Source organism: Mya arenaria, chromosome 6 (assembly GCF_026914265.1).
Source record: "Mya arenaria isolate MELC-2E11 chromosome 6, ASM2691426v1".
NCBI lineage: Eukaryota > Metazoa > Mollusca > Bivalvia > Myida > Myidae > Mya > Mya arenaria.
Window position 1 is genome coordinate 56010977 of NC_069127.1, and position 27857 is coordinate 56038833.

The following is a 27857-nucleotide window of genomic DNA, read 5'->3' on the forward strand; positions in this document are numbered from 1 at the left end:
GTAAAACCTATATTTTACATGTCTTAAACGTAATCACTTTTGATAGGTTCACTAATAATGCTTAAGTAAAACACGAACTAAGATACCTGGTTTTACCATGCACCAGTCGAATCGTCAGTTAATTGATTAGCAAATATATATATATATATATATATCATTATAAATTATATAAACAAGTAACATGCAAACAACAAAAACTACAACGAATTGATGTTTATGTAACAAATATTATACACGTAGATAACATACCTATTTACAAAAAATAAAGAAGGGTCTAGTTATCATCATTTGTCAAGCAACTGTCTGTGATTTTTATTATCTAATTTGTCATTTAAAACAAGGTACATGCAATTCTGATTAATAATAAGCAAACCATTTTTAGACAGAGAGGATTTTTTTTAAATCAGGATACAAAGTGCGATTAATGACAATGTAGTTCATGTCTACATTTACATGGAGCGGATCTATGAAATTTGTACAATGCTTCTCAATACAATAGTCATGTTTCTTAATGAGACAAAAGTGCGAAGTGCTGTATAATATGGTATTTTTCGTGCTTATCAAACATGTACAATATGAACAGGTGGATTATGAACAGCCTGGTCTAAGTGTGAAGTAAATACCAAAGATAAATGTGGCCTTACGCCCGAAGCAATGTTCCTTTTTAAAACGATACGTATTTTGCTACATTTTTGTCCAAAATTGTTGTTTTGTCAGTATCTGATTCTTAAATGAATTTCAAAATCGTTTCCGTACAACTGTTGAAGTTAAATAGTCTAATATACCTTAATCTGTATTATTTGAACAAACGGTAAAAGTACAATGAAAATTACAGGGAAAACCCCATTAGTCAAAATACAATGATTATTATTAAGGAATTTTCACATTAAACACACACGGTTTTTAAAGAGTTTCTGTTTTTGTCCTTTAAAACAACCTTTTTGCATTGCGGACTTCTTAAACAATAAACCTTAATATGTATAATTACAACATATCAAAACAATGCAATGAAAAGTAAAGGGACGGGTTCATTTATAAAAACTAAAAACAACAACACTATTATAAATCATGTTTAAAGGAACAAGGTAGGGCCTTAATGACACTGAACAAAAGATACAAACGCACAAACAACGCAAACAGACAACACATCACTCTTTCTTCCGCCCAGACTGATTATTGACAAACTAAAGACTAGAACATGAACACACAAAATAAAGCAAACAAAAAACAAAACACATAGGTATATGTTTAAGGTTGTGTTTCCAGCTCTATCTGCGTTGAACTTCAGCACTTCTAGTGTCTACATACTATTATTCGTTTATAGTTGTCTGCACTGGAGCTACGGCGCATTTTGTCTTGTATGATCCGCATTGGAATTTTCCTGATGAATCTTTCATCTTTAGGCATATAAAACAAAACTCTTGTCCACACCTACAAGCCATGTGTTTGCAAGCTTCGGTATGTTCTATCAATTGTCCGCATTTGGGACAGGCTCGAATCGAAGGGCAGTTTGGAACCCCAACGATGATTTTTCTGTCACACTCTTTTAAAGTTTGCAGAACGGGTGTCTTTTTATCGCAGTTAAAATTTCCGCATCCATCTGAACTTGTTGACTTCCATGTTCGTAGGCAAATCCAACAGAAATCAAAAGCTGTTTTTTTATTGCTTGTGCACAATCTACAGTGAAGTCTTTGATGATTTCCGATTCTTGAGCAGAAAGTGGAACATCCTGGACATTGTTTAATTTCGGACCCTTTAGAATTTATGAAATTTTTAGAAATTGTTTGTTCCATATCGGAATAGTCTTTCTTTGTTAACAATGCCTTTTTCCTGATTTCAATATTCGACCACAGCTCATTACAAAGTGGACATTTTAATTCAAATTTTCCATCGCCCAGTTGCGAGTTGACACAATTCGTCAATGACTCTGGCCCTTTACCAAAGAAAACAGAAACAAGGTAAGGAAAATGTTATTGCAAATATAGGATATTTGGGTGCCTTTTGACACTATCTGACTTTGATATCATGTTCAACGGTTTTCTCGGTGCACTGAAAAAGAAACTCTTTACCGTATTTATTGTGACAAAAATGTTTGAATTTTTGGCCTTCAAAGATTGCAAAATACGTGATTTTACGTCCGATTCGAGTTGGTAAAACTGTATATATGATTTACTTTTTTTTTTTTTTTTAACATCAATTAAGGTTTCTGCTGGTATCAGAGAGCTAGCTTATTAACTGCTCGTATTCCTTAAATTAAAAAAAAAAACTATTTTAATATAATAACAAAAAATCTGAACTTCAACAGACCAGGAGTGCGTCTCAAAGAAGATCGATCACTGATTTCAAAAAGTGGCACGACTAAATGTAACGAATGGCACTGTTTCGGAGACAAAATGTGCATCTTTTTATCGTTCGTTTTAGTCGTTAAAACGATGTTATAAAATTGTATACGCATTTAAAATGCAAAGGTTGATCAACTCCTTAAACGTTTAATTTGAACATTTTTCTACATCTATTGCTATCAGACTTATTACATTATTTAAGAACACTTTTAGTTGTTGTTTTTTCAGAGGTACTATTACTTGAACAGTCTGTAATGTAGACCATGCTTTGACATGATTGTACTTATGAAAATCGGTGTTAGATTTACAATGCTTTTAAACAAAGAACGAACATTCGATGACAAATTATTTAATTGTTGTGGTGGTTGAAACATACATATTTTATATTATAAGTATCTATCATGTGTTTCCGGTACGGATAGAAAAATCCGACCCGAGGGCACGCGCGTAAGCCGGTAACCAGGCTTAATTACCGGCCCGCCACGTGCCCGAGGGTCGGATTTTTCGATCCGGACCGGAAAAACATGATTTATATTTTTTCTTGCATATCTAAAATAATCAATTTGTGGAAAAGATGACGTAGAAATCAAACTTTTGTACATTACACCAAAAAGCGCGTGCGACGTTTTCTACTGACGTCATAAAGCGTAGTAATTTTAAATAACTAAATATCGCGTATTTTACGATTATTTATGTTCAGTTTTAGTTTAAAGTCTTGCATACATATATATATTTGATCGCGCTTTATTGAAATGGCATAATATTTTTTTCATAAACGTTGCTGCGCGTGACTCATCTCGCATGGGGTTTTCAGCAGTGGTTACATGGCCGGAAACACACGTCCGGTATGCAAGAAAAAAATTTCTTATGAAGTAATGATGTCTTAGGAAACGGGTGAGCACTACTTTAATCAAACCCTGTTAAAAGTCAACTGATAAAATTAGTAGTAGTAGTAGTAGTAGTAGTAGTAGTAGTAGTAGTAGTAGTTCCTGTTTTTTTTTAAATCGATCCAATGGTTTTCGAAGAGAGGTTTCCATATAGACAAATTGTGAAAAGTAGCCCCGCTCTATCAACCATGTTTGTTTTAAATAAAATCAACATGGTGTAAAGGAATTTGGTACTGATTCACCTTCGGAAGTTTTTTTTGAAATTATTTTGAAATCGGGCTAATAATTTCTGGAGAGAAGATTTTCCAGCCTATGATGGCCATGATTTTAACGAATCAACATTGGGTGAAGATATTTGATAGAGACTCACCTTGGGAACATTTCCGAAAAATAATTTTAACATAAAGTCATTAGTTGTTGAAAAGAAGATTTTCAAAGTATTCCATATAGACATATATTGAAAAGTAGCCCCACCACTGGCGGCCATGTTTTTTTATTAATCAACATGGGATGAGTTTGAAAGATGGTCAGCTAAAGAACATTTCTGTGAACCTAATTAAAATCGGGCCAGCGGATTATGTGGAGAAGACTTTCAAAGTATTTCATATAGACAATCATTGAAAAGGAATACCCACCACTGGCGGCCATGTATTTCTTAACGAATCAACATGAGGTGAAGAAATTTGATAGAGGGTCAAGTAAAGAAAGAGGATTCTGAGGAGAACATTTTCAAAGTTTTCCATATGCATGTATAACTTTTACTTTCGGTTGCCATAGCAACCAGAGTTCTGCATGGAACGAAATTTATTCATGAAATCTGGAAGACGACCTCCCAAGAAACATTCCTGTGATGTTTTGTTGAAATTGTTCCTGTGGTTAAGGCGGATAAGTTGTTTCTAGAAAAATGTTGACGACGGACAATTACGTTATCACACTATGCTCAGTTATGCTATAAATAACATGTATGCGAACAATGTGTCAAATTACTCATATTGAATTTACAGTCAATACGGTATCTATCATGTATTATTTTGCTGGAACTTGGGTCGACGGTTACTCTTTATCAGTGTACATTCAAAATACAAAGTACGTAAACGTCACAGAACGTCATTGTATAACGTGGTTACAAACTATTCACATTTTATGTTGAAAAAAAGAGTATTTTAATGATTTCATTATATTATAAATTGTTTGAAATAATAATCTAAACGTTTATATAGTAAGGAAAATAATTTATACTTTTACCAAAAGAAAGTGTGCCATCTTACCAACGAGCTGACGGCAAATAAAATCGTAATATCAAGAATGGCAATTACATGTGAAGTGTAACTAAAAGTACTGCTTGCTAAAACAAACTGAACACTAAACATATTAGCTTAAAAAAGATATTGAAACTGACCAATAGTGTACAATACATGTGATAATAAGATTGCCCAGTCTCCGATACCTGCTACTTAAAATATAAATTTTTGACCCAATGTATATACGTTGTTTGGAAAACCATAGCAAATAACAATGCGATTTTCATACTTATATGTTTCTACGTGTTTCTAAGCGGTGTATTTAGCTGGACTGAATATACCTCGTAATACTGTTTTATTGTGTGTGTTTTTATGTACTGAGTATATTTATATACAAACCAACAACGTGAGAACATGACATCCTTGTTTTTGGCCCATCTTTATCACCATAGAAAGAATCCTCTGTAATTGTCAGCTTAAAGTCTGTACCATATGCAGCTGACCCCCCTTTCAGGCGCATAACTAAGAACAAATTGGATTCATTGTCGATGCCGTAATTTTTCAAGTAGGTGATGTTGCCCGAGCTATCGTTACATCTCAATTCATGTACTGCAAGTAAAACAATCACAAATGGCATCACAGTTCATCTTAAAACAATAAAATCTTACTCAATTTTGGATTAATCCTTGACAAAAAAAATAGAATACAAATTAAGACTGATTATAATATTAAAGCTAATATTGAGCGCATTTTTGGAACATCTCTTTAAATTTTAAATACAGTTAGACCAAATATAATCTCTTGGAACGTTTAGGAAAAATGCTTGAGATGCGGATATGTATAATATCAAGGGTCGGTTATCTCACTAAGCTTGTACCACAATTGCAAAATAAAATAAAAACCTGTGCATTTCAACATAATATTTCGCTTTTGTTTTTTCGAAAGGACAAACATTTATTCCGCGCATGTATGGACTTGAGTTTTTCTTCCTGGCAATTGCTGCAAAGATCGACCTATGAGAGACAGTTTCTAATTGGTTCAGGGGTAAATTATATTCACCATAGTAAGTAAACTTATGGTCATACACCATTGACTTCACTCACTCTATTGGTCAGTTATTAATAACAAGTAAGTAACAAGTAACCAATAGTTACATCGTTCTTGGATCCAATTATAAGTCAATCATTGAATACCAGCCTTAAACGCGATACGCAAAGCAAAACCAATCTAACATTTAGTGAGTTATCGTTGTTGTTCAAACATTTCTCCTCACGATAAAACTATAAAAACATGCGTTTATAATTATTTATATTTCACTCAATTATGTTTAAACTTATAGCTTAAACATATACATTTTTACAACGATTGTGAAGCAAGCTTTTGCAACTTATATTAAATCTGCGTATTTGCGTACTAAATAACTTACTTCCTTTAATTAGTCGTATTTCTTCTTTCGGGATTCCAGAAACTTTGCCACACTCCTTAAACAATTCTTCAATTGTGCTTCCCTGAAAAGCAAATCAGATTACGATCAATAAAATATTGGAATTTTAGGTCACATACTTAGCCTCAAAAAGAATTGGATAACAAGACGCGGCTGCATATGTTTTATTAAATACTATTATACTGGTTGAAGAGCAATTTCCGAGCAATGTCCGGCAATCGTTATTTTCTCTCTTTATATGTTTGTCATTGTAATTGAAAGTGTTATTTCTTAATATGTATAACTTTGCCTCGAGTGTTCCAGAACGTTCTAGAGAATCGAACTTGTGACTGTTGTTTAAAAAAAACGAAACTGTCATAAAATGTTCAGGTCAGGCATGGCCAAGTGATATTGAATGCACATACTGATGTCTTGTTACTAAACACTACGTTCTTTGCGCAAAACGATTGTTAATGCTGTTTACAACCCTTCTACACAAAGAATAGCATTGTTTTTACTTAGATTTTTTATGATCAATATTTATTTGTATTCGTTATTTGTGTATTCGATTGCAATCCTTTTGATTTGTAATGTCATGATTTAGAAAAATCAGTTTTACAAGTATAACTATGTGGTCAAATAATACTAAGCTCTAACATACCTCGTTTACACGCACAACTTTTGTTTTTCCTGATATATTCAGGAAAAGTTGTAGCTGTTCTCTTGCTAAGCCTGAAAAGGGAATGATCATGTTACAAAAATAAAATAAGCAAGATATATGTCAACAACAATATGCCGCCTCTTTCATGAGCGACGCAATATCATCAAACATGCACAATATATTCTTACTTCCAATACTGAAGGTAGCGCATTTACTTTAGAAAAAATATTAATATTTTGTGGTTAGAGCTATAAACTGTTCTTTTGAAAATAGTTCCATACATAGTTCTATTACTAACTGACTAAAGGCTGTCCTGGATTGTTAAGTTGATAAGGATCAAACAAGTATTATGAAAGGTAGAAATATAGATGAAAATACTAGATAACTGTACGGCTTGATGAAATATACTGAAGATAATAACACACTGGTTTGTTAATGAAGATATATTTTGAAAAGGCATTCGATACATTGTCTTTTGTGTTAATGAAAATATCTTTTTCAATAACAATAATAAAAGGACCAATCGACTTCTATTTACAAAGAAGGGACACATTTATGTTAGGCAAACTATAGTAGGATATTTTGTATAAAGAAACAACTGTATACTGTGTTCGGTTTTTATTGAAAACGTGGATGCATACCTACAGGAATGACCAGTTTTATTGTCGTCACCTAAGTAAAAGCAAACTTAACCCTTTGGTCTGGTTATTCCTAAAACTGTTTAAACCGTTATTAAATATATCTAAATGAAACCCATTGCATTAGTATTGTACTATTGCCAATTTATTTACGCATGTGTAGCAAACCCATATCTCAGTTGAAACATATTTTCTCCCACCTCAGATAAGTAGATCCAATAATTTAACCATGCTAGATATTCTTATCTTGCCCACGGGCGAAGATAAAATGCCCGTATGGAACTCCTTTTACCACATTGTAATTACCTCCTTGTTGAAGACTATTGTCAGTTGCATCAAGGAAATCTTGTCTTATTATTTAGAACGCTAATTAATTATTTCTCGCTTCAAATGTCACCATAAAACAGTTTTCAGGCACCATTCAAGAAATAATGCTTCATTCTCCTTAGAACTATTTAAAAAGACCGGTTTGACTATTAACATTCACTTGATCACTGCGCGTATATCCATGACAACCATGTGCTACCGCCCATCCATACGCAATTATTTTCACTAAGCAAAAAAGAGTTCCAGCATAAAATGCATTTTTACTTCATTTTGTTTAAATGAGGTGGGAGAAAAAGCATCTACCATAGCCGCTCGTATAAGATAGGTTCATCCCGACCCCCGCGCAGGGTGTTTTGCGGAAACTCGGTAAACCTCGTTTCCGCAAAACACCCTACGCTCGGGTCGGAATGAACCTATCTTACACTCTCGGCCATGGAAGATACTTATATTGTCCAAAAAAGCTGATGTATATAATTTTAAAGCTGACTATAGTATTCAGCTATTCACATGACGTAATATGTTCACATGTTTCGATACCATTCCCGGTGAATGTCTAATATAATTATTGAGTATTCCATTTTTAGCAACATTAAGATAACTACATGCATATTTGATATCGGCCATCCCATGTAACGGAAACACACGAACAGATATGAAATAATATATGCACAGTGTAAAACAATCAAACTACAATAATTATGTTAAGCGTCATACTCGTCAACACCTTTATCATTTGGTATTTAGGTTACTGTTAAACTACGTTTAGCTTTCTACTTGATACTTAGTTTGTCCCAACCTTACAACATTTCATCCTGAAAGTTTTTCATTTATGTTGCAAGCATGACTTTCTTGATTATCGTCACTTCAGCACACTCAGTGGGAAAACATTACAAGTGATCGTCAATCTAACATTTGGCCTAAAACACAATAGTTGTAACTTTTTGAACAAGTGCAACATACATGTCAGTGTCATAGTTAAGATAAGTTAAGCAGATCTTGAGTTATTGTGTGAACAAATATGTCCAAAAACATTGGTTGTTACCTTGATCTTACTCAAGGGTCATCTGCCCTTCAATTTCAACCTTCTAGTTAACTTGACAAAACCGTCGTTAGTTTCTTATGCAGACACTTTTTTACCCCAGTGTTAAACATAATCTTGACATTTGACCCTCAAATATGTAGAAATAATATTTTGGCTAAGGATAACCTACCACAATAGTTGAGTGGCCAGTTGTATGTTCCTCGGACAAAGTTTGCCCTTTAGAACCCCTAAACAACAGGGGCACTGTATCGGTAAAGTGCAACCTATCACTAGAGTTTCATGATTCTATATTAAACCGTCCTTAAGTTAGTTTTCGAAGGTTTGGAACCCTAAAACAGACATTGATTGATTCGACTTTACAAATGCTTGTGTTTTGCGATCTGGCTGCTGATCAGACTTATTCTAGATATGATGCAAATAAATGCTGTAGCTAAGTTTGGTCAAGATTGAACAACAAATGCTGAAGTTCTAAAGCGGACATGAGAGTGTGATGCCGCGGACGACGACGGGCGACATGGGTAGGCATTGAATGTATTTCATGTAAAGCTTCATTTGTGTGGCTAATTCTATTGTCAATGTTTTCGTCAAATAGTCACTCTATAAAAACGCCTTTTCAAGATGATTGACTATTTATGTTATTTAGCAATAAAGGGCAAAATCGAACGTCTTTTCGGAACCAAGTTTTTTTTAATTCGTTAAACCATTGTGATATTCTTCATCAATATATAAATTAAGGTAGGCGCCTCGGGGTTCTGAGGGCTCGAGGGCTCTCCCCCGAGATTCTTTTTCGAAAATGGTGCCATTTTATTTTGACGATTTGATAAATGAAAGAATATTTTCTAGTTCATTACTGAAATTTATGTCTTTTTTGCATGAAATCGTAAACCAGTTTGCTCTTTTAGTGCAATCCGTCGTACTTAGGCTCGATCCAAAATGACCCAGAATCCGGTACACCAATAGCAGGAGGGGTGAAACCCTCATTCCTTGGTCCCTTGGCATGATAACTTAAATATAAAACTGCGAGGTCTACAATCTCCAGGTGCATTGTATACTAAAATACCTTTTTGAGCTATCCTATACCAACGCGTTATGAGTTTCAGACTTAATATTTAACATTTCATTTTAAACATAAGATATAATTATATAAATGTATATCAACATGTATTATTTTCATATAAATCTATGTGTCTTACCGCTCATCTTAATTCCTTCAAACACAAAATAGGAATGCGTAAATGATTTTATATCAGCTCAAAATATATATAGGCCCTATTGACAACGTATTTCTCTTAAATGGCTATAAAAAGATATCGAATGATTTCTTATATACGGACTATTTTTGACACTATCGGACAAAAGGTACAGTTTACAATTTTTGTAATGATATTATGATTGCAAGTTTAAACATTTTAATTTTTCCGATTTTAAAGATGCTGCTTTCATTGGGTAAAAAACATTCATCAAATGATTGAACTTCAAACAATGGAGTCATGATGCACACTCTCAACTTTTGAGACCCTCGAGTCAAACTTTGATTTCACTTATTATATACGCTGTCTTTGACATACTTAACGTTTTCTACGTTGAGACCCTGTGGCGCCGTGACTGAAGATTAGGGGCCATAAATAACGAACACCATATATATATATATATATATAATATATATATATATATATATATATATATATATATATATATATATATATATATATATATATATATATATATATATATATATATATATATATATAGGGAAAAAGGGCAAAAGAACCTAAATAAATTTATACGATTTTCATTTGAAAATACATTTTCTACTCTTGAAAATACCAATGGGCAGGAGAAATCGAATGATAAGAAATATGTTAAGTTAATGAATAAAAAAATACTAAGATTTTTTTTCTTATTTAAATGTGTTCAAGGGTCACCAAATAAAACCAGAAAAGGGACCTTTAATGTATCATAGACATTCTAAACCACTATTATTTTACGGAGTTATGACTTCTTTTCACCTTAGAAATGACCAAAAATACAGTGACACTAACTCATGAAAGGGCTGATAGAATTAAATGGGTTTTGGTACACATTTTTATCACAATAAAGTTTAGAATACAAGCAAACCACTTTTGTTTTGACGAATCCAGACTGTTCGAATAAGTTCAATTGATGACATGCGAATATTCACGCGTTTTCGACAATCATTAAATGTTTGCAACAGATTCAGACATTCATTGTAGCACGGCCTTCATCCAGCCATCAGTTTATGGCTTACACCATATCATACATCGTTGTCATATACGCAAACCGTCGTGTTCCTTTTATCAATCGTCGTGTTATTATGCTCTGTGGCTGTTCAAACGTCGGTAACGTGACATACTCATACAATCTTTATTGTACACCAACAATTATCGCCGAACGTTTGATCTGCACATACTTTCAACAGACTTTGTTTAACCATTATTAATAATGGTTCCTTTTTACGACTCCTGTATGTAAATGGGCTATTCACGATGGTTTTATTTCAAAGAAAATAAAGAACGTATTGTTTAACTTATTTAAGAATAACCGAGTTAAACTATACTATTAAATCAGTTCAGTTTATTCCAAATTATAAATAGCAAACCTTTGTATACATGATCACAATGACTCGCGTCAAAGCGGCAAATTACTATTTTGTCATGTTTGGCATTGCCACGTATATAGGTCGAAAATGAAAAAAGAGATCGAATTGCTACTATGTAATGTTATGGCGCTTTCGTATTTGCTGAGTGAAAAGTTTAAAATACGAAAAGGGCGTCAAATTTTGTCGTGTTTTCGTGTTGGCGGGAAAGGCGCCAAATCTGGGTCAAAAACGCGACATTGCAACCCGTCAACGGAAAGGTTGACACATTTATGAGTCGCGTTTTCGCTTTTCGCTTTGCCTACTTTTCGCTTTATATTTTACCGTTAACGTATTGTCGAGGCATATGCGAAAGAGAGAAAGACAAAATATGTCGCGTTCCGTTCCGTTTGGCCTTTCACCCCGAAAAAAAAAAACGCCACTACGTTATTGTACATATCAGCTATCTCTAAATGAATGTAAATAAAAGGATAAATTAGTATCCTCGACAATATATGGGGTTATAATTGCCGCACATTTAAGGGCATTGCTTCAGAAGTGTAGCATCGTGCTTGTCTCCAGGTAGTTTTTTTGTTTGAATACATAATCAACAGAACATAACTGAACAGATTGTTTATTTAACTTAAGTATACATCGCAACATGTTTCAATTGCACAAGGGTGTGATGTAAATTGCAGCAAATAAGAATAAAATTTACAAACTAGTTTGTGTGGACCTTTAAGGATGACTAACATTCCACCCGAGTCCTTTATCGCTTTTATCACCAATAACTTGAATTGTGATAAAAAAATCCAATTAAAACACAATGATGTGAGATCATGGATATTAAAACATTTCGATAATGGAGAAGATTTCTAGTTTTACAATATGACTCGTGATCAAAATAATGTAATACAATGGCTTATTTATAAATGTATGACGGAGCATATTATAAATAGGTTTATAAGTATCACAATGTTAACAACTACTTCTCTTAATTTCAATATAATTAGTATATATATTATGAAATCATCCTCTGCTGTATGTAGGTATTACTTACGCGAATAAAATCACATGGCACATGATCGTTCGTAAGTTAAATATCTGGCGAACAGATCAATGATTAAACAAATAAACATATCATCAGACAATAACTTTATCGCGATTCAGTATACCAATATGATAATAATATAATGTTTATAACCTGAATATTGAATAAATATATTTATGAAACTGGTTATATGTTTTGCTAGACCACCATAAAAGCAATTTAGGTCTCCCTTAATTTGCCTGGAATAGGGTATATGTCTTTCTTATTTCAAAAGCAATAAAGATAAATACAGCTACTTTATTCACAACATTATTCGATTTTAACAAATGAACAGTTTTGAATATACTTGGTCTTTCTCTATAGTTTATCTTATTATATTTACCTCGTATATCATTATACAATATACATTCCATTTATAAATATTGTTTGTCTTCTTACTATTTACATGTAGCGCATAACTGTTATTTTCTTGGTACGTTTCTCCATCGACAATTAACACTGCTTTGAAATGGTACAATACATTCTAAACGCTGATGAACTTCCTTTTGACCATTCTCTAAACAATTGTATTTTAGAAGAGTACACTAGGTTAGGGATGTTTTACTAAGCTGATTTAATTAATTTAAATTAAATATTCGTTGAACAAAACAATATTCGTGCTATATATTTGTAAACTTGAACTTCTGGTTAAGAAAAGATCTTCCTAACTTTTTAAAACTCGTTGTTATACTTGGCATATGTATGGCATACGTCAGCTATGTGCTTGCCTATGTTCTCCCTTTATAACCTTAATTAACTAGGTCCCATATTGCCCTTTGTAGGAGCATTTCCTGGCAAACTTTTACGTGAAGATACTCTTTCACTTCCACATTAGTTTTCAAACAATTTCTTCGTGCCGGAACTCCTCCAGTTTTTCCAAGCACTGCAACATGTTCAGAATCATTAGTGTTTACGTTACGACCCTTAACTACACTCGTCTGTCTATTTGCACCTTTTGATTCAAAACTGTTCAATTTAAATTCATTTAAAACCATGTTTCACTGTTTGAACATTCATGTTTTAGTCTTTTGATTTGAAACTATTTTTGGCGTTCAAAACTTCATTCCCAAAATTACACGTGAACTTTGAGCCCTTGGTTTTTAGGACAGAGTCAAAGTGAGGATATTCTTCAACCACACTTGACACTTCAAAAGCATGCGAAGAAGATTTTTTCATGGACATATCATTTATTCAAATGAATAAAGAATATACAAGCCAAGCAAAGTAACATTTATAGGTACACATTTGATTTATATTGTATTTCAATTTTTTTTATAAAAAAATTAATTTGGTCTATTTTATAATCATTAAAAACTAAACAGATGGGGTCCTATTATAGTACATTACAAGAAATAGACAAATCATCTATACATTCTTACAATTCAAAGTTTATGATCTTATGTTGAGTGATTCAGCCTCACTCGAAAACAAAACGTTTTTTTATTGTATCACTTTAAACGCTGAAGAAATATCCATGATTTCAATGAAAAAAAAACAACGGAAAAAATAATGCGGAGATGGTCGCGATCTGTTTATAGGTATTAGAATATCGTCAGCGTTATCGACACTGAAAGTATTACAACAATTCATTCTAGTCACCAGGAGAACGCTAATACACCGCAAGACAGCAAAATCAAGTTTTTGAAAGATATTTAACTCAAATATTAAATGAACAGAAAGTAATGAGTGTAGAAAATGGTACATTGTATATGTGTTGGACCTGAAAGTTCCACCATGTTCTTAACTCACAAAATTGAAGACATATGCGCACATACACAAAGTATTATTGAATTATTGTACTTAGGAGATACCCCAAACTGGAGAACTAGGCTAACAATTGAGTGAAAAACAGTTGAAACAAAACCTTAAAGAACACGCTTGAAAAGTTTCCCTCCGTTGAGGCCGAACAAAACAGCCATTATACGACCGTTGTAGAAGATGATTCAAAGGTTAGATATGCATAAAATGAATTGTCTAAATCCCCGTTAAACGAAAATCATCAATAACAGAAGCATACAACATTCAACGTAAAACATGCACAGACAGAAGAGTGGATGTCATTGCTACCTGTTTAGGTGGAGAATTAATCCAGCTTATAATTAAAGGAAACTATTGATTACCTCTTAAACTATAGCGGCTTAGCAAATTAAGCAAAATCAAGAAATCAGGCATTGTCAAATATTTGCGTTCAAATAAACAAGAAACACATAACAAAGATGGAAGGGGGCATGTGCTATCTGTTGATGGTGGTTGTGACATTGGAAAAAGAAAACGAAGATATGAAAAACTACGGAACACCAAAACAACGATGCTGCTCTGTCAGATGTCAAAACCGAAGTTGACTTAGAGGCAAGCAAAATCAACGAAGTGGATAATTTACTTGATGAAACGCTCAAATAGGACATTTCAGATACTTAACCAAATGTAAAACAAGTATGCACAGGATGGAATATTCCCAAGAAAGCTAAGAAATGACGAGATTGAAATCATCAGGGGTGTGCTAAATCAGTAAAAATGATACAAAGTAGAGAGTTCTATGAAAGTATTAACCAAGGATGAACTGTTAGATATTGTAAGATTCCTGAATATCACACTGAAAGAAACGGGTAAAGAAACAAAAGTGACAAAATTAAACCACTTAAAACAGTAAGGACATATTTTAAAAAGTACGACTAAACCTGCAACTATGCAAAGATAGACAACTATAAAAAAATCAAAACGTCTACACTACAGAACCTTGCCACTGGGATAATTATGGAATCGCCATACCCAAAGCAAGTGCTAAACATTACATTGCATATGCGGAACATATATGGCATGAGTGAAACTATGGAAGGAAGAACACAGAGTGTCACAAAAGGTATTTGTAAAGACAGTCTCGGAGGAGTTCAGTTTTAAACATATTACGTTCCGGAGTTCGATGAAGACGGTATTCAGGTAGTTCACATGTGATAAAACACATCTCGGAACAAATTTACGGAAATACATGTTCTTAAACAAAGTTAAAGGAACATCAATTCATGCCTGGAAGCATGTACCAGCCTGGAAGCATGTACTAAAAGCAAGACCAGACAATCTACATGTATAATTCTGTAGTATAATTCATGAAGGACTGTATGTCGCTGAAGACGTTTCAGGTGTGTGCGCTCTTGAAAGGTGTAGACAGAATATTTCAATCATTTATTGGTTAGATAAGGGAGTTGATTTCGGTAAATCCGCTCCATATGGTGGATCAATTAAAGGTCTCTCGCACATACTATTCGAAGGACTAAGACTCATCCAAGAAGGAAAACTGTATTTGTATGCCCTTTTACATATTGCGTCAGGGCTCCCAGTAAACTTTGCAGTGAATCTTTCGTTGGTACCATGCAGGAAAGGAATCCCTGGGTCCAATTCATACTTAGTTCAAGTGGTGTCGAGAAACACTTATTGAATTTTACAATAACCGCCATGAAAATGGATGCCACAAGGTTAGTTAAAACAAGTTAGATTTACTTTAAGTACGTAAAAGTTTAAACTTGGAAGTGTCGTTTTAATGTGGCTAACTGCGGTTACGCCAAATCTACATGAACTTAAATATTTGAAGAACTCTTCAAATGAAGAGGTCTTCAAATGAAGAGGTCTTCAAATAATGAGAGACCACTTCAAATAATTAGAGACCTTTATAGATGATTTGAAGAGCTCATCAAATCAATTGAAGACCTCTTTAATTGAAAAAAGAGGTTTATATCAGGTTGCTGTCATTATATAATTATTTCTAACAACAATTCAATTGTTGCTCTTACTAATTAAATCACAGAGCTCTTCAAATCAATAGAATTCTATCAAATCCGTACTTATCCATGATTGATTTGAGGAAAGCTCTTATTCAAAAAGTAAGCCCTATGATTCGATTAAATATTGGCACTAATACGGCATTTGAAGCAATACAATTTATGATACTGATTTAGAGAAATCTCTTATTGAATTAGAGAGGTCTCGACTTGATTTGAAGAGCTTTACAGCAAATTTATTGCGGAGATCTTCGAAACACTTGATTCGACATATCTAAAATTATATTGTAGAGCTCTCTAATTTAGTTGATGCTATCATTATTTCTATTAAAGTCCTCTTGGCATGAATCGAAAGGGTTTTTTTTATTCGAAAAGCTCTTCAAATATTTGAATGTATGTAAATTTGGTGGTCCCAACCTATATATATATATATATATATATATATATATATATATCAAGAAAGCATATTTTATATATTATACAAAACACAAGTTAACGTTTAACGCTTATAAGTTATAACTGTATAATATTCAACAATAAGTCAAGGTCCATCCTATGTTTGCTTGTTTTTATTGTTTAGTACGCATGGATAACGTTCTTCTCTTAAAGGAACTCACAATATATTTCCTTTTTTCATATGCAGAAATGTGTAAATAAAGAACAAAAAGGATACAGCTTATTCGTCGCCAAAAGTGTCATCGAAAAACAGGCATCCATACGAAAAGGAACAGCAGAGCAGCATTGAATGTCATTGCAGAGAGGAAGAATAAATTCAATGCATTGTTCCATGTTTTTTTCTGACATGATTCGCTCTAATTTTGTTCAATAAAGAATTGAGCAGCTTACCACAGGCGAAACACTAGAAACCATTAGAACGCGAATCATTCAGTTAAGCTCGAATTTTCACGTTGTCCGCACAGTGTGTGTATACTACGTGATAAATAACGTAATAAATGCTACTTTGAAAGGCAATATTTTGGTTCCAATGAAAGCTGCGCAATATTTGAATTAACTTACAGTGGTATAAAACAGTTTATGAATTTGTTTCATGGTATGCAGCCACTCTTACTGTCAGAGATCAGTCAGTGTTTTTTTGGCACTGTTGACTGTTTAGAAATTTAATTCAGTAAATTGCGACTAGTGTGTTCTGGTAATGTGGATTCATGAGCAGGTCAATTGAATCCCTTGTGAACATTAGCAGTACAAGTATATTACAAATGTATTGCACACGTTATCAAACATATAAAAAAAGATTTTCCAGCATTTTACAGCATGGCGTATGAATGACAGTCAACGCTATCGGTAATCTATACAGCACGTAGGTAACTGGGTATTCAAGGGATAATGCAAGAAAATGATATTTAGAAAAAAATATGTGAATTATCAATATATCTCCAAAGGTAAGCATAAGACAAACATAATATATGCGTAAAATCCTATTTTATTTCACTAGTGATCATTGAAAAATATATTTCAGACCGTGCCCTCGCCACTCTTGGAATTTGTGTTTTCTATGTCCCTATGGTAATACCTGCATTATATTTTAAGTATTAATAATTAATTAAATGGACATTTATTCAATTATATATTTTCAGTGCTTAATTCTTACTTGATATAAAATATTATGTATAAAACATGTGCATAAATCTTTCTCTGACAAATGTGAATACATCCACATCTCCACAAAAAAGAAAACCTATCCCCAACACCTTTAGTATCCACGGCGAAGTACACAACACCGCAGATCATGCCAAAATCTTGGATTTACCATTTCTTCAGACTTCTTTTGGAAAACACATTGATAACGTCACCAAAAAGGAGTCAATTTCACTATGTCCTTCATCAGGCGAAACACACGGTCTAGCCCTCCAAGCGCTAAATCTAATGCGTTCAAGATGGATATGTGACCTTATGTTGATAATGCCTCATCTGTCTGGTCCCCTCACTATCAGTTTCACATCAAGCAACTAGAAACGGACCAACGTCGCGCTTCAACATTCGTAACTACGACAGAATAGGCAGTGTCTCTGACATTCTTATCGACCTCAAATGGGACACCCACCAACACAGGCGCAAAGACAGAAGAACAACCATGCTTTTCACGATAATTCACAAATGGTGGATATTACACCAGATCCACCACTCATGCTAAGTCTACCAGATGGCACAACAAACGCTTCAGCCAAATCCGTGCACCCATTTCCATCTACTAAAACAATTTATTTCCCGCAACCATCGTACTTTTGAACACGCTGCCAAAAGACGTTGTTGACCAGACCAGCCTGAAATCTTTCCGATCAGCTCAGGCCAGCCAACACCTAAGATATTAATTACTAAATTGAATGGTGGAGCTTTTAATTTTGAAAAAAAAACCCAACAACAACAGTTATTTCTGCCTGCTGCGTATGTTCATACGGTTCAAGCCTGATGCAAATATACTCCTTGCGGAGTGATGCAATCACTAGAGATTATGATGATGATGATCGTTTAAGGAGAACACTTAACGTAAAATCCTTCGTCGCATGATAAAACACATCGAAAGTACGTCATAATGATGAACAAAAAGCGACATTCGACATTCTATGCTTTACACAGTATGACGTTATTTGTTGTTATGGAAACCGTGTTGGGAAGTTATTTCAGTGCAAATTTGTTTTATGAATTTAAATGCATCATCATGTTGAACTCATTTGACTGTCATGGTAACAACAAAGAAAAACTTATGATTGAGGTACAGATAAAGAAATATTACCCAGTGAAAAAAAAATGTCAAATTATCGCTATTATTATTACTACTATTAATATTATATCGCATTATTCTGTACTTAAATCATATGCATTTTTTATCATTAAAGAAAAATGTGTTAAACGCAATAATGCATTAAAATAAAACAATATATTTTGCATATATTGTGCGCCTTTAAAGAACGAGGCTGTCAGGGGATGGCATCGGTCTGTGCGAAATGCGCAAGCGCGTGTGTTGGCATGTAAGTGCCTACGTGCATTATAATAATACTTAAAGATGCACTTTTACTTCCAAGTAAGATTTACCACAAGTAATAATATTGTTTTAATATTCTAAAAAGGATGAATAAATGTCAAAAACAATGGTTCTTATGAAGGATACTATGTGTAAATTCAAAAGAAATGTGCATAAAACACAGTATTTCTTACCTATGAGACTAAAGTAGATCAAGGTAAATCTTTTAGCATTCACCACTCATTTTATATTTTTGCGCTTCCTGCTATTAAAGACACGGTTGTAATCTTGTTATCAGTAATTAAAATTTTCTGTAAATGAATTATTTAGTATGTAGTTAAAGGTTTATCACTCAAATTTATGCTTGTTATACATCTGTTTGTATTGATTTTGAATTTGAGTGTCACTTTCAAGAACCATCGAAATACTGTTCCACCACATTGATATTGGGTCATCCGATAAGCTGCTTAGAATCGTAGCCACCTTTTCCTCTTTCCAATTTGAGTAAACCTTTTGATCAGGGTAGCAAAATTCACTCGTTGCGTTATTCATCTTTGGGGGAAGTGAAGTGGGTTTTAAGTGAATAAAAACAGTATGGTTATTTCAACTGGATTGTTCTATATGACATATTGGATAAAAAACCAGAATCAATACTATATAGAGGATATTTGTTTATTTCAGTGTAAGATCGTATTTTATTTCACGAGTGTCATAGAAAATGTAGTTTTTTTATGATCACGAGTGAAATTAAATACGATCTTACACTGAATTAAACAAATTTTCTGTTTCTTTTATGCTTATTTTCGGAGTGTTATTTGTTTTATTTATCTATTTATGAATTACCCCCTTTTTTGAAAAGGGTGGGTTTACGCCGCTACCCGTGGGGCGCCCCTCATGCATAATTATAGCTGTCAACTTTTCTACTTTCGGTTTGCTGAGAAATAGTTCTCTGCTATTTATTCTTATAGCTTAATATTCGCTCGTTTTTTATTGCAAAGCTTTATGAACAGTAAACAATGAAGTATTATTAGTGCACATATGTTCAAAAAAAATAATGAAACACTTTTTATTTTAAGATGGGCATTGAATACATAACCAAATTACTACGCCGCTATTTAAAGAATGAAAATTTGGAAGGTCAAATGTGTTAGCAAAACAAATGTGGATACTCATTGGATTTTAACCATTCTTCTTAGTTTAAGACTGCATGTACGCGTGTTTTTATAGTAAGTTAATATTCAGTCATCTTACTGTCAGAGACCAGTCTGTTTCGCTTTAAAATGTTTGTTTTCCAGATAAAGAGTAAATACCACGATTGTTTGTTGACACATTTTGACTTTGAGGTGTGTGTGGAGTAAAAAATATCGGATCTATTTGTAAATTGTTGTGTGAATTATCCAGGGAGCTCATTTTACGTACTACAACGGTTAACAGTTCAAAATACATTTGAACGATGATATAAAAATTTATTTATGTTCGAACAGTTTTTTTTGTCTGTAATTTGTTTGGTATGAAAGCAAATGTTCGAACATTCAGCTTCAAAGACCAGTAATATGTTTGATAAACGGGATAACCGGTAATAAACGGTGAGTTCTTAATTTCCAATTATATATTTATTTAAATTTATAAAATATTTCTTTATTTTCTTTAAAACATTTTTTGACATAATTTACTGAAGTCCAGTGTTCTGTTTTGATCAAGGCAAGTACATGTAACAACAAAGGAATTTAAAAGTAGTTCTGAAAGTTGATATTTTCACTCCTTATTTTACAGTGAAAATATCAAATTTATATTTTCACTGTTGTTATTTCACTGTTAAAACCCCATATTTCACCGTAAAGCATGAAAGAATATGTGTTATGTACATTTTTTTGCGATATTGAAAAACGCACATTGACTTGGTATGTTACAATTTGATCGTGGACAGTATTTGCATACCTTCACTGAAAGAAGACGGACTATAGCTAATTCACGCATGTATTAAAATGTGAATAAAAAATACTATTAAAATCAGCACGGATTCAATCTTGTCTTCATCGAACAAACACATTAAATCCAATTGTCACTTCGATGTCATGTTACAGCAAATCCACGACAGATTGAGCTGCAAAGCTGTACCAATTAAAGATGAATAAACTGAACGTTAATGTATTAAAAGCGAACAGAAAAATGATATACCAGGGCTAACAGCTTTTCGGAAAGAAATTGATCGATAGATGGAAGAGAAATATTTACTTGTTCAAAAGTGTACTCAAATAGACCAGGAATTGAAGGAAAATGGTGATAACAAAGTTGAGATTGACGGTTGAATTGGATTAAGTAGGAATCATACAGAAAATTGTAAATATAAGAAGAACTGAAATAATCGAAGAAAGTTAAAAACTCTGATAAAGCTCGGGTGGAATATCTGGTTACAAAAGAAAGGAGAATAAACTTACAGTAACGTAAGCATATCAATACAAGACAGATGGAAACCAGAAATTGGTAATAAGCTCAGTGAGATATACAACACTTGGAATAGACAATTATGCATATATACGATTTGTATAAAGAGAACGAAAAGACTTTGTCTTCTAAATATCAAAGTTTTGCAAACACATTGATGAAAGAAAAGGGAGAAAAGGATAAAAAGCATTTCTAAGTATGAAAAAAATGGTCGATAACCAATAGAGGATACATGCATTAAAGAAAGTGGTTTGTTTACTAGAGGAACCCTAGAGTCTAAGTCTAAGGAATTTGAAACGAATGTTTTTCAAATAAATTTTCGACTGAATTAGCTTAAAGCAGAAGCTGTAGCAGAGAATTGAAGAAAATAGAGGATATCATTTTGTTGATTTTAGTGTAAGATCGTTTCTTATTTAACTGCTGGTTAAAGAAAAAGTATTTAACCTTATTATTCAAGTTAATTTTCCTTTTTCATTAAAATATTCTGTTTTTCTTTGGGTCTGTGTTAGTTTTTGACATACCCGTAGAATACTTAAAATCATTGTAGGGTTCGGTAGCAAGGACACCTAAGTCTTTTTAAAACGCCTTTTCTGTAGAAAAGGTATGTCAGAAATTTATGTTGCAGTTGTGTTATGTTTTAGAAGTATGATGAAGTGATACGTATTGTATGGTCATGTTAAACTGTCTTTCAACCTTACAATTTTAGTGTTATAAATCATATTTAAATCATAAGTATTTCCTTTGCATGCCGATTGAACACGGTCTTGAAGTCTTCTATATGTTTGGTCTGAACAACATCCGATGGCAGCTGATTACAAATATTATCACCACAGGATGCTATATGAGATTAGGATGAATGTGGATTTACTAATTTGCTTCGCAAGCTTGGAAGAATGATCTCTTATAGCATTAGCTCGAAATCTTCTTTAAAAAAAGAAATGTTACTTCAGTTCAGCCAAATTTCCTTTGTGAGTAAGTTCTTTAATACATGGGACATTTTTTTGTCGCTCGCCTCTGTACTACTTCAATAAACCAGTATCTAAGTAGGGGGACCAAACGAATTTCACATGTTGTCGTGCTAGTGCAGTATATAATCTCACAAAAAACATGTTTGTCTATAAAACTGAAACTTTCCTTATAAATAACTGAATACTGTTTGTCTTGTTATTTTCTATACATATATGTTTGTTGAATGTCATTAAATACAACCCCTAGATTACTGCATGAAGTATGATTTTTCTTGAACATTGTGTCCATAGTAAATAACTTATCACTTGTTCATTTGTACATAAAATAATCACGTGTGGGGGTCGGGGTAGAGGGGAGGGGATCAATAGCTATCCTCAACCAATAACAAAACGCTTAAAAATAATTTTAGCACCAGATAAAAGAGATTGTAGGATTAATTTCCGCTAGCACATTTCTCTCTCTCTGTCGTTTTGACTGGGTATCAGGAATTTAAGACTTAATTTGGCCAAAGTTTTAATTGTAACATTCCTTAGAATTGCTTAATGCTTTTTAATATGATGTCACAACTGGGCTATATGAAAAAAACGTATTGGTTGAAATTTCAGGTAACTCTGTGATTACGTGGACATTAAAAATGAGAAACACTTCTTGGGAATATTGAGTACATTTATAGTGATAAAATAAGTAATGCGTGCGGGACAGTGGGTCATTGGAAATGCTTCCCATGAGCACTATATATGTGCTCAAGTGGTTTACATCTCGATAGTGGTCACTCCCAGCCTTCTTTTAGGGTTTTGAGACCGTCGGCCACTGCACTCTCTCATTTTGACGACAAAAACTTTTAGAATGCATGCCTGCAAAAAGTGGAAGATAGATCAGAAAGTTGAAATAAAGTTGAACCTTTATGATATTAGTTCCTATCTTTAAAATGAAAAATATCTACCTTTCAAATACTATTTTGCCTTTGTAAATGAATTTTCAGCTTCAAATGATTCTTTACCTTTATATATAACGTATAAGCTTTATATTATGATTTTCTATCTTTATATAATTACGGTCTGCCAAAGAGCTATGATAACGCACCCGGATCTTGTTTCTCACTCTGTTTTTTCAAGTCTTCCTATGTGTGAATTTGACTGCGAATCGCTGTGATATCTATCTCATGTCACTTATGGCATTTAAGGACAGTTTAAGTCGGGGCGAACGGGGGCGGGCAGACTTTGATAAACTCACATAAACATACACAAAACAGAGTTTTAGAATGTTCTGTTTAACTGTTAATAGTTCCATTCAGCTGTATTCAACCTTTTTGGGTAAAACAATGATCGACGATTTGTGTATAAAGTGTCACCGTCTTGTGAGGCATAGGCACTTGAAAAGAATCTGTTTTTCATGTGGAAAAGGCAACATGAACAGTACCTTAAAAGAAAAATCTTTCTTTAATACATTTTCGTTTTAAATTATCATTTTGTTGCATAAAAGCTTCCGATTAGTTTTTGATAATATAATAAAATTAAGTGAGTGCTTTAAGTTGCGTACTTGAATGTAAATAATGCATTTTCTTTTCTGCGTATTCACTTAGAATATCTGAATAAATGTAAGATATCAAAATAGAGAAAATTAATTTTAACATTGTTCAATGTTTTTATACCCATTCATTTCATATCCATTTGGTGTCACGTTTCAGTTACACGAAAAAACTGACGAGTCGAGGGAGATCAACTCAAGAATTAATCTTTACAAACGTTCATGTTTATTCAATTGTTAACCCAAAATTGCATTTGCAAATGACTATTCATGAATTGCTTTATAATTTCGAATTAATTGTTTGACAATGAACGTGTTTTCTAATCATCACTAAATCCACAGCATAATTGTTTTACTGACATGGATTTAAGTTTGAAAATTAAGAAGCAAAATTTCCCCAAATGAATTAAGGTATATTGCAATTTGTGTTAAAATCAGAACTGATAAAATAAATTTAGACGTAAAACTCAGATATTGAAAAAAGTTTGTATAGACGTGTTCTTTTATGTTGAAACTTTGCCCGTGCAAAAATTTTTGGAGTATCAATTTATGCATGTGTAACCAATCTAAAAAAGGAGAAAAACAATGCATACAATATTGAGGTTGTATTAACCTTTGTAGACTTGAATCTTATTCTCTTCCACGATGAAAGTACTGAAAATGATGTCTGATGAGCATGCTCGGCCTTTTCCGGAACTGTCATTAATCTTTCGCAGGCGACATATAAATGTGATCGGGACACTTGTTATACTCTGTAAGTTGAACGAATTTGATTTCGACAAAGTTTAAAGTTGTGGCTTTATTTTGCCACTTTGTGATTCGCCTTTTCGGGGAAACACGAAAACTTGCAACGTATAGCGCGTCCGAATACGATAAAAAAGGCGAAAATACGTCAAATCGAGAATATATATATATATATATATATATATATATATATATATATATATATATATATATATATATATGTCGAGCACTGGTTGAACACACAAGGAGAAGCGGACATGGATTTGCGTGGATTCTATGGAGATTAAGTGCCATATATGTTCCTGATAAGTATTCAATTATCTTTATGAATAAGTATAGCTCAAATGAAACCACATTATATTAAGAATCTTAAGCGTTGTTGCTAGTCAACTATTTCGAATTTAAGGGGCTTGCACAGTGCGAAAGTCGTTTGAAAAATCAAAGAACTGTTAAGAAATATCATTTTTGTTTAGTTATTATTTAGTTGTGAGGTTCAATATTTTTGCAACGGATAATACATATATCCGTTGCAACATATGTAGCTGTAATTAGGAGTTGAGCAACTTTTACAAAAGAAGATTTTATCAGATTTCTAATCAAAAAGCCTTTGCATGTTCCCTGAAATGTGTTAATGCAAAATTAATATAATTTTGTATCAAAATACTCAGTATTACCCAATTAACAATGTCTTGAGGCTGTTTTTGTGATTGCAGCTATCATAAGAAATTTGTTTGCTTTTTGTAATCAGGTAATGAATTTAATACACTATTGTTCATTCTTTTATTGAATATCTTTCTTATTTTAAAACATATCATCATCATCATCATCATCATCATCATCATCATCATCATTATCAAGAACCCACAATTCATTGTTGATCAGGAAGTCTGGGACATTTTGACCGAAAAGTAATATTGTAATATTGACAGACTTTTCCGAAAAATACAAATGATTTTTGGTCCAAAGTCTGATAAAATCTTCTTTCGTAAAAAATGGTCAACTCCTTATAACCCCAAAACATTTCGCGAAGGATGTGTGTTTTACTTCCTAAAAAGTCTGATCCTCAACACTAAATAAAAAAGGAACTTTTGAAACGTTTTAAATGTTGGCCTTACCGACCCACTTTGCACTGTGGAAGGCACTTAACGGAGGTTTGTAATGTCAGTCCCCGAAACCTTGCGTTTTAGATTAAAAAGGCATTGCCCTTTTTACATACCGTCTTTGATACATATTTCCGAATAAAACATACATGAGTTTTGCATGTTCTTCAAATGAATATTAAAATTGCACAGTAAAATGAAAATAGGGATACAAACATGATGCATGCAGGATACAATGAGATACATACATACAGGATACATGTATGGCACATTGGGATACATACAGGAAACATACAGAATATAATGGGATAAAGACAGCATACATACATAATTTAATGGAATAAAGACAATAAACACACATATAAACACTGATATAGTGATACAGAAAGACAGGTTAAAGTTGAATACAGAGAGGATACATGCATGATAGTGTGAGATACATACAGGATAAATCCAGGATACAGTGGCATACATACAGGTTGGGATACAGACATGATCCATGAAGGGTATAGTGGGAACACAGACAGGCAACAGTGAACATACATACTTGATTCAGACAGTATATATTTACAGGATATATTGGGATACAGATAGGATTATGCAGGTTATAGTCGAAATACATACAGGATACATGCAATATATAGTGGGGTACAGACAGGATTCATGCAGATTATATAAAGAGATAAAGGCAGGATTCATACAATATATAGTGGGATACAGGCAGGATTGATTTAGGAAATAGGGGGATACAGACATGATACATACAGGAACTAGTGGGATTACAGATAGGATTTATACAGGATAAATGGGGATAAAGACAGGATACATACGGAATAAAGTGGAATAAAGACATGATACATACAAAATATAGTAGGATACAGATAGGATACATACAGGATATAGTGGGATAAAGACAGGAAACACAGGATATATTGGGATACAGATAGGATTTATACAGGATATAATGGGATAAAGACAGGATACATACAAAATATAGTAGGATACAGATAAGATACATACATGATATAGTGGGATAAAGACAGGAAACACAGGATATAGTGGGATACAGATAGGATTTATACAGGGTATAGTGGGATAAATATAGGATACATACATTATATAGTGGGGTACAGATAGGATACATACATGATATATTGGGATAAGGACAGGATACATACAACATATAGTAGGATACAGATAGGATACATACAAGATATTGTGGGATACAGATAGGATACATACAGGATATAGTGGGATAAAGACAGGAAACACAGGATATAGATGGATACAGATAGGATTTATACAGGATAAAGTGGGATACAGATAGGGTACATACAGGATATAGTGGGATAAATATAGGATACATACAGGATATAGTGGGATACGGATAGGATACAAATAGGATACATACAGGATATAGTGGGATAAAGACAGGATACATACAGGATATAGTGGGATACAGATAGGATACATACTGGATATAGTGGGATACAGGTAGGATACATACAGAATATAGTGGGATAAAGACATGATACATACAGGATAAAGTGGGATAAAGACATGATACATACCGGATATAATGTGATGCAGATAGGATACATACAGGATATAGCGGGATACAGATATGATACATAAAGGATTTAGCGGGATACAGATAGGATACGTACATGATATAGTGGGATACACACATAATAAACACAGGATATAGTGGGATACAGATATGATACATACAGGATATAGTGGGATACAGATAGGATACATACAGGATAAAGTGGAATACAGATAGGATACATACAGAATATAGTGGGATACAGATAGGATACATACAGGATATAGTGGGATACATATAGGATACATACAGGATATAGTGGGATACAGATAGGATACATATATAATATAGTGGGATACAGATAGGATACATACAGGATAAAGTGGGATACAGAAAGAATTCATGCATGATATAGTAGGATACAGATAGAATACATACAGGATACAGCGGAATACAGACATGATACATACAGGATAAAGTGGGATACAAACATGATACACACAGGATAAAGTGGAATACAGAC

The 27857-nt window shown here is 33.2% G+C and overlaps 1 protein-coding gene across 1 annotated transcript in view; it reads right to left on the bottom strand.

The window, feature by feature from the left end:
* Positions 1-276: 276 nt before the first annotated feature.
* The window catches only part of LOC128237919 (uncharacterized), a 49076-nt gene continuing 21495 nt past the window's right edge, over positions 277-27857 (bottom strand). Inside the window, exons 3-6 of the mRNA XM_052953495.1 lie at positions 6555-6625; positions 5897-5978; positions 4870-5079; positions 277-1933 (exon numbers count right to left, since the gene is read on the bottom strand). Of these exons, the coding sequence (XP_052809455.1) occupies positions 1311-1933; positions 4870-5079; positions 5897-5978; positions 6555-6625 (986 nt within the window). The 3' untranslated portion in view covers positions 277-1310. The remainder of the gene's footprint in view (positions 1934-4869; positions 5080-5896; positions 5979-6554; positions 6626-27857) is intronic.